The 13,435-nt window shown below is 36.0% G+C and overlaps 1 protein-coding gene across 1 annotated transcript; it reads left to right on the top strand.

Annotated features, from left to right (window-relative positions):
- Positions 1-2,261: 2,261 nt before the first annotated feature.
- LOC114390408 (zinc finger BED domain-containing protein RICESLEEPER 2-like) lies at positions 2,262-7,598 on the top strand. The gene is made up of 7 exons (XM_028351136.1): positions 2,262-2,406; positions 2,723-2,800; positions 4,785-5,361; positions 5,550-5,755; positions 5,883-7,150; positions 7,230-7,298; positions 7,378-7,598. Exons 3-7 carry the CDS (start codon positions 4,792-4,794, stop codon positions 7,419-7,421), a joined length of 2,157 nt encoding a protein of 718 aa, XP_028206937.1. The 5' UTR covers positions 2,262-2,406; positions 2,723-2,800; positions 4,785-4,791; the 3' UTR covers positions 7,422-7,598.
- The last annotated feature ends 5,837 nt before the right edge of the window (positions 7,599-13,435 follow it).

Here is a 13,435-nt window from a genome sequence, read left to right as displayed (position 1 = left end):
TCTCTAACATCCTAATAAAATACAACAATAATAATAATAATAATGGTAGAATAGCTCTATACATAGTGAATTAGTTATCTAAGTATGAACTAATTAATTACGGATTAATATAACATGAAGAACTAAGGGAAATAATAAAAAAACTTGAATTAAGCATGTTTAGACCAAGGTTTGTAACACCCTAAAAATCTACAACTAGAAAATAAAAGCTTTTATAAACTACAATCAGTTTATCAAATTTTTTTGTTCCATCTACATACTTGTCCAAATCTTTTGACAGCTTTTCTACCTTTTCTTTTAAAACCTTTTTTCATTTTCAAGTTGATTTTGATCAAAAGATACTATCCCTTTTGTAGTTAATTTCTCTTCTCTGCTTTAGCTGTTTAGAAAGTTTGAAATGGGATTCTTGCAAACAATGATTTTTCTTAAACAAATTCTCATTGTCTATTCTAAGCTTCTCATTTTGTTTTCGAGCACCAACAAGTTGTTCTTTTAGAAGAACACATTTCTAAGCTAAAGTATAAGAGTCATTGAGTAGGTTATCAAAAATTTGTTCTAACTCTTTGTAATTTGAAAATTCTTGTGTTTTAGAGTCAAATACCTTCTCCTTTTCTGAATCTACCATAAGACATACAGTAGATAATGAATGTGTATCATCCCACGTGACCATCATTGCTTTTCTTTCATAGACCATAAGCGAAAAGAATCTTATTTCATAGACCACACAGTATACAAGAATTTAAAAATGTACACTTGTAGTGTGGTTTCAACTAAAGGGTTGCCTTTGATCACCAAGCATCAAAATATGGTGCCTCTATTCAGTTCATGCAAGCAACAATCAAAGTGAGTTCTCGGTGCTAGTCGATGGTAGATGTGTTGGGATTTGGAAAACACATAACTATATATCTCTCACTTAATTGTGAATTTCTTATAGTCATGTGAGGTCAACCTCCCTCATATATATAGGATAAAAGAGTGTTTTATCCCAAATTCCAATCGCATCTTATTTGATTAGATTTGACACAAATTTATCTTATCAAATCATATTTGATTAGATATATAGATAATTAATTTAATCATATTTTAATTAACCATGAACTAAATTAAATCACATTTAATTTATTCAACTACTCCAATTGGTTACTCTATGTGTGTGACCCTATAGGCTTTCACTAGACTGAAAATAATTATATTATAACATTACAGACAATGATTGACATCTAGCAATGCATCACTACCATTTAGCCTATGAGACAATTGGTGATTCGATTTCAATCTTATCGCAACCATTTCCATCAAGCAACCTTTATTCCTTCGTCCAAATTAAACATGAGGCATAAGAGCGTCATCGTTGTTAAGTCCTATCATTTATTTCTCAATACCTATTGTCATACCCTAATTTCGTCCGGGGACTATTGTTTGATGGCATGCAACCTTTGGTTGACCGCTTTGAGGTACTTGGCACCCTTTGTTGCACAATACTTGAAGTTCCAAGACATGCCGGAAATAAAAAAGGAAGCATTGTTACGCAATCCGTGAAATTCCGTAACATGCCGAAAATCAAAAGGAAGTATTGTTACGCAATCCGTGAGTTTCCGTAACATTCCAAAAGCTAAAAAAGGAGTAATTACATGACCCTTAAGGTTCCGTAACCATACGGAAAGAAAACAAGTATCGTTACGAAATTCGTAAAGTTTCGTAATGTTACAGAAAAAGAATCACCAAAAAAGCAAAGGGGAGTGTATTTAGTAAAAAAGGGGGTGCAAATAGAAACCAGATCCACTTGGGCCTTCTAGGATGTTCCTCCAGAAGGCGGTTGCTTCTGGAGGAAGCAACCTGGCTCACCTGGACGAGCTGGGTGGCAAGTTCCTCCCCTATTTTCCTATAAATAGAGGGAGGAGTGAAGGAGAAAGGGGTTCAGTCCTTCTAGTACTTCGTAATCACTTAAAATTAGTGAGGAAAAATTTTTCCGTGAAGAAAATCCAAGCCGAGGCGCTTCCGTAACTAGGCATGGCAGCGGAACCCGACCCCGTGAGAACCGAATCGAACCCGCCCCGACTTTGACGGATAAAAACCGCGTTGACCGGGTTCGGGGTCGGGTTCGGGTTTTCCCCGATAACCCAAAACGGGGGCGGGGGCGGGTATGGGATTACAGGTATCCGCCCCGCCCCCGCCCCGACCCCGACCCACCTCAATGTTATAATTTGAAAAACCTAATTTTTAAAGGCTAACTCTTATTTTGCGCTGCTACTGCTGCACCTCTCAGTCCTCACTCCTCACATTGCTATTTGCTAAACCTAAATCTTATTTTGCGCCGCAGCCGCTACAGCTACTGCAGCTCTCAGCCTCTCAGTCAAGGAGAAGTGGTGGAGAACGTGAGGCCGCTCAAGAGAGGACGCAACGAAGGTTCCTTCTTCTCATTCATTCATTCATAAATTTATTTTAATCTCAGCTTATTAGATCCGAAATGCTTTTAGATTTAAGTTTATCATCTCTATGCAGAAAGTGTGATTTATGCGGTAGATCCCGATGCAGAAGGTTGTTTTTCGTTGTCTTAGATCTTATGTTTCTATACAAATTATGATTCACAATTTAAAAATTAGCATGGTGATTCACGATTTGATAACCAAGCTTCGCTATAATCATGCTGTGCTTCCATTAGGCTATTTTATTGACGGTTTTTGGTGAACTGATTTTTGACTTGACATCTATTGTTGCATAGAGGAAGTACTATTGGAGAATGTGGAGCTGATACTTGACGCATTTGATTATCTCCAACTTCCATTTGCACTAAAGCAAGGTATATAGCAAGTTCATTCTCCTACAAACATTTAACTAAATTCTTCCATATATAGTTATTTTTGATTGAACTGGAAGTTTATTAATAAATAAAAAGTATACAAAGATAGGAGGGTAATATTTCCTCCACAAGAAAACTAATTACAATGAACCAGAAAAACAGAAGTCAAGAGTAACAGTGCATAATAGCAGCCTAGCACCCTGATCTCTGGGAAAATCTGAAATGGCAACCCCATATGAAGACCTTGAGCAGAGCATCAAGGAGAACTGGAGAAGCTAAAACTGTATCCTTTCCCAAAAGATTTCTCCATATACCAAAAGACCTTGAAAAACCTAAGCATTCTTTTCCAACTTGACACAACACAGATTAACAAATGCAGCTCATTTCCTTAAAAATCTGGACCTCTTTTTTCATTCCATACCCTACTTCTTCCATTTATAATTATAGTATTATACAGTTCTGCTTTATTTTTTCTGATGAAGTGATTGATTAAGCAAACTTTATTAGGTCCATCGATTCTTGTTTTCAAACACTATCCAATTTCCTTACCTGAAGACATTTTATGAATGAAGAAGGTTAGATGATACATAAAGTTCGGTTGGCTCTACTAGCTACTTTTACAAACAATTTTTGAAGTAAAAGCCTACCAATAATTAGGTAAGTATCGACATGATTAATAAGGGATTAAATTGGTCTCACAATAATCAGGATATTTAGCCAAGTTCATTCACTAATAATCATAATCCAATGAATAACTTTTTATAATTATTAATTACCTTACAGTGTTCCTAAAAAAATACCTTACAATCAATATTTATTATCATGTTTTAACATAAAAAACTATAGTAGATTTTCCTTTTTATCATATACAAATTTTATTAACATTTATATATATATATATATATATATATATATATATATATATATTATACGTGAAGTGTTCAAGTTAATCAAACAAAAATATAAGTTTTATTGAAAAACAATATCTGTTTAAAACAAAAATTATTTAATATATCTTTAATTAATTAAAAATATTTAAAAGAATGAATTTACTGGTCTTTAATTTATGCAGCAAATACATAAGATATAAACAACATTAAATGAGATTCTCTCCTTACATATTCATTTAAATCTCCAATAAATTAAACATATATTTCCCTTGTGGTATTTCATGAATTCAACTCTACTCTATTTTAAGCCCCCTCTGTAATTTTTTAGATTGAATTGTTATCGACTGTATCGAATGAATGATGAGCATAAATGATGAATTTAAAAGGTGGGGGAGGCTAAGATGGAATCCCGTGGTTTTGTATAAAGTTCATTAATTTCTAGAATCTAATGCCATTATGTGATTGATTTCTTGCTATTGCTTCTCTTTTTGAGTATGATAAGACACCATTTTTGTTTATCCTTACTACTGGTTGACCTTCAATACATGATGATATCATGAATTTATTGTATGATGATATCCTTGAAAATAGAATTTTTGTAATTCTCTCTATTTTCATTCCACCAGTGATTTAAGTGTTAAAATTAATGTATGGTTTTGGAGTAATGAAACATTAGGCACAGACAAAACAGAGAGCTACTCTTTAATTTGTGCAGTTGTATGTATGGTTTTGGAGTAATGAAACATTAAGCTTGACCTCTTGGTTGTCGCACTCATTTTATTCTACATGAACCAAGCTGGTTGCAATTTTCAATCCTTTTGTAGTTTTATCCTTAATCGGGCAATGAAAGCTACTCTTTAATTTGTGCAGTTGTATATATATATTGTGCTAAAGGTTCATGATGTTGTTATTTTTAACATGAAACACTTAATTTTTCTAGCATTTGTTTTACAAGTACTTTGAAGGAACTTAATAGGAAGGAAATAGAAATAGAATAATAGAGGAGGTTTATTGATATTTTATAACCTCTCAGATTCTTTAATAAATTCTAATTTTTGCCCCCGTTTTACCTGCTGTATTTTTTTTCTTTCCAGGAAAGTAATGGAAGATATTAGTTTTTCACCAGAAGGAATTTACCCTATTTCTTCACCAATTAATGAGTCTCCTTCTCCTTCACCTTCACCAATTGATCAAACTCATTCACCTATTCAAGTTGATCTTGCACCTTCTCCTTCACCTGTTAATGTTGATCATACTCCTTCACCTCATGAAGATGAAGTTAATAATGTGGAGGCACAAGGAGGAATATGTAGGCTGAAAAGTAAGATTTGGCAGCATTTCAAAAAAATTAAAGTCAATGGTTTGGACAAGGCTGAATGCAAGTATTGTAAGAAACTTCTTGGTGGAAAATCAAAAAATGGAACCAAGCATTTGTGGCAGCATAATGAGATTTGTGTTCAATACAAGATTTTTATGAGAGGGATGAAAGGCCAAACATTTCTTACCCCTAAGGTCGTGCAAGGAAAACAAGAGTTGGGTGCGGGAACTTATGATGCAGAACGTGCAAGGGAAGAGTTGGCAAAAGCAATTATTATGCATGAGTACCCACTATCAATTGTTGATCACCTTGGCTTTAGGAGATACTCTGCTGCCCTCCAACCTGTGTTTCAGGTTCGCTAGCAAAATCCCTTTTTTCAAGTATGCAAATAATATATTATAGATACATTTATTGATTTATAACTATTAATAAATGTAATTATTTCCTTTGATTTATTGATGAATGCATTTTTTATTTTTAAATTATCCTTTGATATATACAACTGGTATATTATAAAATAAAATATAGTGATATTTTTCAGGTTCCTACTAGAAACACAATTAAGAAGGAGATAATGAAAATCTATGAGAATGAACGAGCAACAACTTTGAAGTTGTTGGATAGTCTTGATGGAAGAGTGGCCATTACATCAGACATGTGGACTTCAACAAGTCAGAAGAGGGGGTATATGGCTATTACAGCTCATTACGTTGATGGTTGTTGGAACTTACAAAGTCAAATTTTGAGGTAATTAATAAAACAATTTGAACTTTTTATATTATTAGGCCTTTTATTTTATAAAATGATTGAATATGATTATATTATATCTCTTTTTTTTGGTTGTTTTTATATTATATCTCTATTTTTATGTTAGGTTCATCTATGTTCCTGCTCCTCATACAAGTGATAGACTTTGCAATGTATTGACTGATTGTTTGATGGATTGGAATATTGACACAAAACTGTCCACTATCACCCTAGATAATTGTACCACAAATGATGCTATGATTGATAAAATTAAGGATAAATTGCACTTAGGTAGTTTGCTTAGGGATGGATCTTTACTTCACATGCGTTGTTGTGCTCACATCCTTAATTTGATAGTAAAAGATGGGTTGGAAGTGGTGAAAGAAGGTGTAGAAAATATTCGGGATAGTGTAGCATATTGGACAGCAACACCCAAGAGGAAGGAAAAATTTGAGGAAACGGCTAAACAATTGAGAATCCCTTACACTAAAAATTTGGCATTAGACTGTCCAACTAGATGGAACTCAACTTATAAAATGCTTGAAATTGCCATAGGATATGAGGATGTATTTTGTCGATTAAAGCAACGAGAGTCTCAATATACTTGTTTGCCAAGTACTTTACAGTGGCAATTTGCAAAGGATATTTGTGGGAGATTGAAGTTGTTCAATACTATCACTGAATTATTTTCTTCTACTAAACATCCAACTGCTAATTTGTATTTTCCAAATATATGTGAGATTAAGTTGGCAATCAAACAATGGATTACCTCTCCTAACCCAATGATTCAACAAATGGCAAAAAATATGATGATCAAATTTGATAAATATTGGGGTGTGATTCATAATGTGATGGGAGTTGCCACTGTTTTAGATCCTAGGTACAAGATGGAGTTGCTTGAGTATTATTATGAAAAATTGTATGAGCATGACTCTTTTACTCAAGTGAGGGGCATTCAACAATTGTGTTATGACTTAGTTTCTGATTACCAAATGAAAATGAACAAAGGCTCTTTTGGTAGTAATGTTGGTGATGTTACTGGTAGTGAAGTTGTTGGTGATGCATTATCTGAGTATGATAGATTTATAATAAGAAAAAAAAGGGCTAGAAGTTCTTATGTTAAATCAGAGTTAGACCACTATTTAGAAGAAGATGTTTTACCAAGAGCTGTTGACTTTGATATTTTGATGTGGTGGAAGTTTAATGGTGTCAAGTATCCAACACTTCAAGCAATTGCTAAGGATATATTAGCTATTCCAGTATCTACCGTAGCTTCAGAATCTGCATTTAGCACTGGTGGTCAAGTATTAAGCCCACATCGTAGTAGACTTCAATGGACTACTTTAGAGGCTTTAATGTGCGCTAGAAGTTGGTTGTGGAGTGCTGAAAATACGGGTAAAGTTTTATTCATATATGTTGTTAAATTGATATTTGTGTTTATTCAAGAACTAATACTAGTAATGTATTTTTATAGGTTCTATGAGCTATAAAGTTGTTGCTGAATGTGCTAATGTAATGAATGAAATGGTTTCAGATGATGAAGGTAAATAATGTTCTAAATTTCATTTTTTGTTATTATATAATATAAGTTTTTGTTCTAATTTTTTATTTCTTTTATGCAGGTGAAATGATGGGTGCTGCTAGTGTCACTAATTTGGAGGAATGATTAACATTTATTTGTTGAACAATTTAAGTTGTTTCTTTTTTTTATTATGTAATTTGAAAGAATGAAACATGTTTAAGTTGCTAAACAAAATGAAACATGTTGAAGGACAACCAACATAGTATATTAATATCTCCTTTTTTGCTAAATAGAATCATATGCTACTTATTGTTGGGACAACATATATTTAGATGATAATGTTTTTTTTGTGGGAAAATAAATATGCATGTCTTAATTCCTCATGCAATACCCAAATTTTATGATTTTAATTGAATAGATTGATTTGTTTTAGTAATTTTTTAAATTATGATAATGATCCTATATTTTGAATTTGGCTTTGTTATTGTTTTTTTGTTATGAAACTATTTTTTAGCCTTTTTTTTTCAATTTTTTTCAATAAGTTTTAATATTTTTTCTCTTTTAAAAAAAATTTTAATCAATTCTAGCGGGGGCGGGGAAACCCGACTTCCAACGGGGACGGGGGTGGGTATGGATATTTTAACCCCGTCGGGGGTCGGGGGCGGGGTCGGGGATTAGTCAAAAAGTCGGGGGCGGGGGTGGGAAATGCAATACCCGTCCCCGTTTCAACCCGTTGCCATGCCTATCCGTAACGTTTCCATGGGTGATTTCGCGAAGATTTTCAACCGTTCTTCGTCGTTCGTCGTTCGTTCTTCGTCGTTCTTCGGTCTTCAACCGGTAAGTTCCCGAAATCAAAATTTTTAATTCATTCTATGTACCCTTGGTGGTCCCCATTTGTTTCGTGTACTTTTATTTTTGTTTCATTTACTTTCCGTACCCCCTTTTGACGTGCTTTAGTCATTTACTTAAGTCATTTTCTCGCCTAATCAAAAAATAAAATAGATTTCCACCGATCATTTGAATTGTAATATTCAATAATTTCTGTTAAAATGAAATCCGATCGTTCGGTCATGCCGTAACCACGTTGGAAACCAAAAAGAGGTAAAATAATAATATAATAATCAAAAAACATCTTTTAGTAAAATAAACCAAAAAAAATCAATCGGACGTTTCTCTTTGGGATTTCTCTTTCTTAATTGAATTGACTAATAACTAAAGTGAAACTAAGGCTAAAATCAACTCGCAAAGTCAAGCTCGTTCACAAAAAATCACTAAAAGGGATTTTAAGGTTCAATACCTCAGTTTTTCTCACCAAGTAAAAATGGATCATTTTAAGGTCCAACGCCTTAAAAAGACCACATTCCAAGTAAAAAGAATCGCTTGATTCGCCCTTTTGAAAGAACTGTGTAGGTCTGATTTCCTCTTCGATGGAGGGTACGTAGGAGCAAGAGCCCCGCTTTTGTCGACCTCAAAAATTAAAAAAGAAATAAAAGTTTAAATACACAATTTCACACAATTCTAATTTAAGGCTGTTGTCCTTTGGGACAAACGTGAGAGGTGCTAATACCTTCCTCAAACGTAAATACAACTCCCGAATCTGCAATATTCTTCATGATCGGTTTCCTTCGGTTTTTCCGATGTTTTCCACAAATAAACGTTGGTGGCGACTCCGCCCATTTTCCTCCTTTGGAAGACGCACCCATGAGCCTTGCCTCGCTCGCCCGTAAAAGGGTAGGGTGCGACAGTTGGCGACTCCACTGGGGACTGTTTTTGTGAGTTAGGCATATTTTAGGAAATTATGGAATTGTGAAACTTTGTGTGTGCATTTTTTTGAACTGTGTAAATATAATAAATGCTGTCTTTTCCACATTTTTACACTACATTCTAAGCACCCACGGGTTTGAGTAAAAAAAGGGGCCCTATACCCGGGTTCATGGAAATCTAAGGAGTGGAGGTGGATCTATGGTCATGCTAGGTCTCCGACTTGCTTGATAATAATGAAACCTCGTCTAGAGCTTTCTCTCTTTATAATGTGTTGTCGCTGGTATTCCATACCGCCGCAATATTATTATCTTGAGTGATGATACCTCTAGAAAACAGCCATGTGAGATATGGATCGTTGGGAGTAGTTATTAGAGACCCCTAGATATTATCCTATAGGTCCCCAAATAGGGGCACGGAGCAAACACGCTGTGTGCCATTTTAAACACTGCCATGCATGTAGTCCTAAATGTCATGTACGCCTTCGCTTGTAATTATTTGTGGATATTGTCGTACTCTGTGCATCCCCGTGTTATGCTTTTGCGCGTCTACATCATGTCGTCATGCACGCGTTGTATGTTGGTCTCATCTTTTGTCATGGGAAGCCGGAAGATCCATATCACCTTCTTAACTACACACATGGGGCACTGCACCCCCAAGTGTGCAAGTAAGAAGAGATAATTTTTTAGGGCTCTCGTGTCCGTAAATGCATTCATATCATGCATCGCATAAGCATCTCTTCATGGCATCATAATGAACATATCGTTCTTGCATTTGTCCGTTATCATATTCCAGCCTCACATTTTGCATGAGTCATTGAATCATCATGCATATGCATTCTACATACTTTTTGTTCTACAAACTGCATATCTTTTGTTTTCATGCATGATCCTTGCATTTTCCTCTGCAAAAAAAAAAAAAAAAAAGGGGAAGCATGAAAATTAAGCTTCATTCTTAGTTACCATGAGCCAACCATGTTGGGATCATAAACCCATTTCACTTAAAAACAAAATGATTGAACATGGTACCTAATGCATGGTTAACTAAGAAAAGATGTTTCTTCGGGCATCTCAATCTCATAATTACATTTTCCATGCATAGCATGCGTATTCCTGAGTCTTTCATCCATATGAAATGTTGTTGAAGTATTGGCAATCAAAATTGCCATTCCCTGGGTTATGGGGTTGAACCAAGCTCGTGCTTTTACGAAAAGGTTCATCAAGTCAAGTTGAAGTATGGAAGTAACCATCTTGCAAAAAATTGGGGCAAAAGATGGATCGTGTTACATCATTGCTTCGTCTACTGCCAAACACGTTTAGGATTGTTGATATCCTTGTTACTTCCAGTTTCACCTTGACAAAGATGTCATTGACCATGTTGAAAATCTAAATTGATTCAACCCCATGTCCTGCGTAAAAATTCGCAATACTTCAACTATGCATCATTCGCATACATCCATGCTTTTCATTGGTTGCATTGCTCATTGCATTCTTTCCTTGAAAAAAAGAAAAAAAACGAACTTAATCATTGTTATAAAAAAGAAAAAAAACATGCTTTACGGTGCCCTTACCGAACCCGTGTTAGAGCTAGAGTAATGGGTAAAGTGGAGGAGGTACAAGAGAAGATGAAGGCCGACATGGAGGCCATGAAAGAGCAAATGGCCACGATGATGGAGGCCATGATGAGCATGAGGAAGATAATGGAAGCCAATGCAGTTGCAGTTGCCGCTACCAGCACTGTTGCTAAGGTGAACCCGATGCCCCCATCTGGCCTCAACCAAATGAATCATCCAACCTCAGCTATGGTAGGAAAAGATTTGGGAAGTACGGGCGGCCCCCATTATGCGCAAATTTAAAACAAGCATGCCTTCCCACCATATGGCTTGCCTCCCAACTATACACCACCCAATGTGGCATTCATTCCCAATGAGAATGTCAATAACTCCACTCCTGTACCCATTGAGAGCCAACAACCCCAAACTAATCATGCACATGTCTCTTAAACCGTGGGGGAGACACATGAAATTCGCCACCACAATCTAACCAACTTCGAGCCTTGCCTCAGATATGCCACTGAAGGGCAAGCAGTTGGCGGTTTACCCATGCAAAACACTGTGGAGAGCCCTCAGTATCACCCACAACTACACCTCTTACATTCCACAACAAGTGAAAACCCTCATGCTATGGCAGAAATAGGAAAGTTGGATCATCTAGAGGAAAGGCTCAGGGCCATTGAAGGAGGTGAAGATTATGCCTTTGCTAACCTAGAAGAGTTGTTCCTAGTACCCAATATCATCACCCCTCCCAAGTTCAAGGTGTTGGAGTTTGACAAGTACAAGGGGATTACTTGCCCCAAGAACCATCTAAAGATGTATTGTCAGAAGATGGGAGCATACGCAAAAGATGAGGAATTGCTTATACATTCCTTCCAAGAAAATATTACTAGGGTACAGATCTTTCAAAGAATACGCCCAAAGGTGGAGAGACCTGACAGCTCAAGTGGCACCTCAATGACGGAGAAAAAAATGATAACAATGATAGTAGACACATTACTAGTTTTCTACTATGAAAAGATGGTGGGCTACACACCTTCAAGCTTTGCTGATTTAGTTTTCACCGACGAAAGGATCAAAGTAGGTATGAAAAGAGGCAAATTTAATCATCTTGCTTGGACGAATGAGAAAAACTGGGGCAAATGAAGAGGGTGAGAATGAAGGAGAAACCCATGCTGCAACTGTCATTCCTACGTGGCCAAACTTCCCACCAGCCCAACAATGTCATTACTCAGCCAATAACAACCCATCTCCTTCCCCACCAGCCAGTTATCCACAAAGGCCATCCCTAAATCAAACCACAAAACCCACCTACCACACAACCAATGCTAAACACCACCTTTAGCACAAACCAAAACACCAACCAAGAAATGAGTTTTGCAGCGAAAAAAAAACTGTAGAATTCACCCCAATTTCGGTGTCCTATATATGCTGACTTGCTCCCATATCCACTCGATAATGCAATGGTAGCCATAACCCCTGCTAGGTTTCCTCAACCTCCATTTTTCCGAGGATACGACTCGAACGCAACGTGTGCTTGTCATGGAGAAGCCCTGGGGCATTCCATTGAGCACTGTATGACCCTGAAGCATAAGGTGCAAAGTCTAATTGATGTGGGCTGGCTGAAATTTGAGGAGAATCGCTTGTTGAATCCTAACACTGACAAGCGACACCACACATGGGGCAATTTTGAAAGCTGTTGTTAGATGTCTCTAATGACTCATCAGGATCTTCAAGTTTATGCCATTATTGTAAACCATAGTTACAATGCTAAATAAAATAGATAAATCTGACATCTTTGTCCCTCATCCTCCCGTAATTACATCTTTGCTTCCACTGGAATGTGGGTGCAAGCCATTGGTTTGTTTGCTCGAGCGACATGCGCTCCTGAGTGCTGACTTCCAAGACCGTTCAATAAGAAATTACTCATCTTGCACGTTGGTGGAGGTGCCGTAAAACAACGAGTAAAGTTCAAAACAAATAAGTTTCAAAATAAAAAAAAAGTTCAAAAATAAAAAAAAAACATTTGATTGACTGTATTTTCAAAACGTTCATGTGACCTCATTTTATTATTCCGGAAAGTTTTTCTTTTTATAGAGAAGTGAGTTACCAAGAATAGGATGTGGGACAAATGGCCTCAATTATTTTAAGAAGGGGGGGGGGGTTGAATTAAGATACAAAGACTATTCCCCGATTAAAACTTTCACTCTCTCTTTTTGGATTAACAATGCACCCTTAACATGAATTACTCAAAAGACAATTCAAAATAAACTTCTTTAAAGTAAAAGGTAAAATAGCAATAAATAAAAGAAGTTTAAGGGAAGAGAGGAATGCAAACTTGATTTATACTGGTTTGGCCACTTCCCGTGCCTGCGTCCAGTCCTCAAGCAACCCACTTGAGATTTTCCACTCTCTTTGTAAAACTCCTTTTACAAAGTCGATCTGAACCACACAGGGACAACCCTTCCCTTGTGTTGAGGAATCCTCTACAACAAGAGACCCACAGTCGCTTAATCCTTTTTCAGAAATAAGAAGAAGAGAAGAAGAAATCTCTCTTAAAAGAGATAGATTGTACAATGAAGATCAATCAAAATTCCTTATTGAATATGCAAGTGGTTGACCAAGGAATCTTTTTGAGAGGATAAGACAGTTCAATTCAGAAAAACTCTTAATCTTTTGAGAGGATAAAACTTTTTGGGCAATGAAAACTCTCTTTAAATTCGTGTTTCCAAGTCACCTTTGATGGCCATTCATAAACCATTTGAATAGATGTGACTCTTGGAAATTATTTTCTGAAAATCCCCTCTAGTAATCGATTACAAGACTTGTGTAATCGATTACAGGC

This window comes from Glycine soja, chromosome 16 (assembly GCF_004193775.1).
Source record: "Glycine soja cultivar W05 chromosome 16, ASM419377v2, whole genome shotgun sequence".
Taxonomy (NCBI): domain Eukaryota; kingdom Viridiplantae; phylum Streptophyta; class Magnoliopsida; order Fabales; family Fabaceae; genus Glycine; species Glycine soja.
Note: the sequence above shows the minus strand (reverse complement) of the source record. Positions and strands in the feature narration are given on the sequence as shown.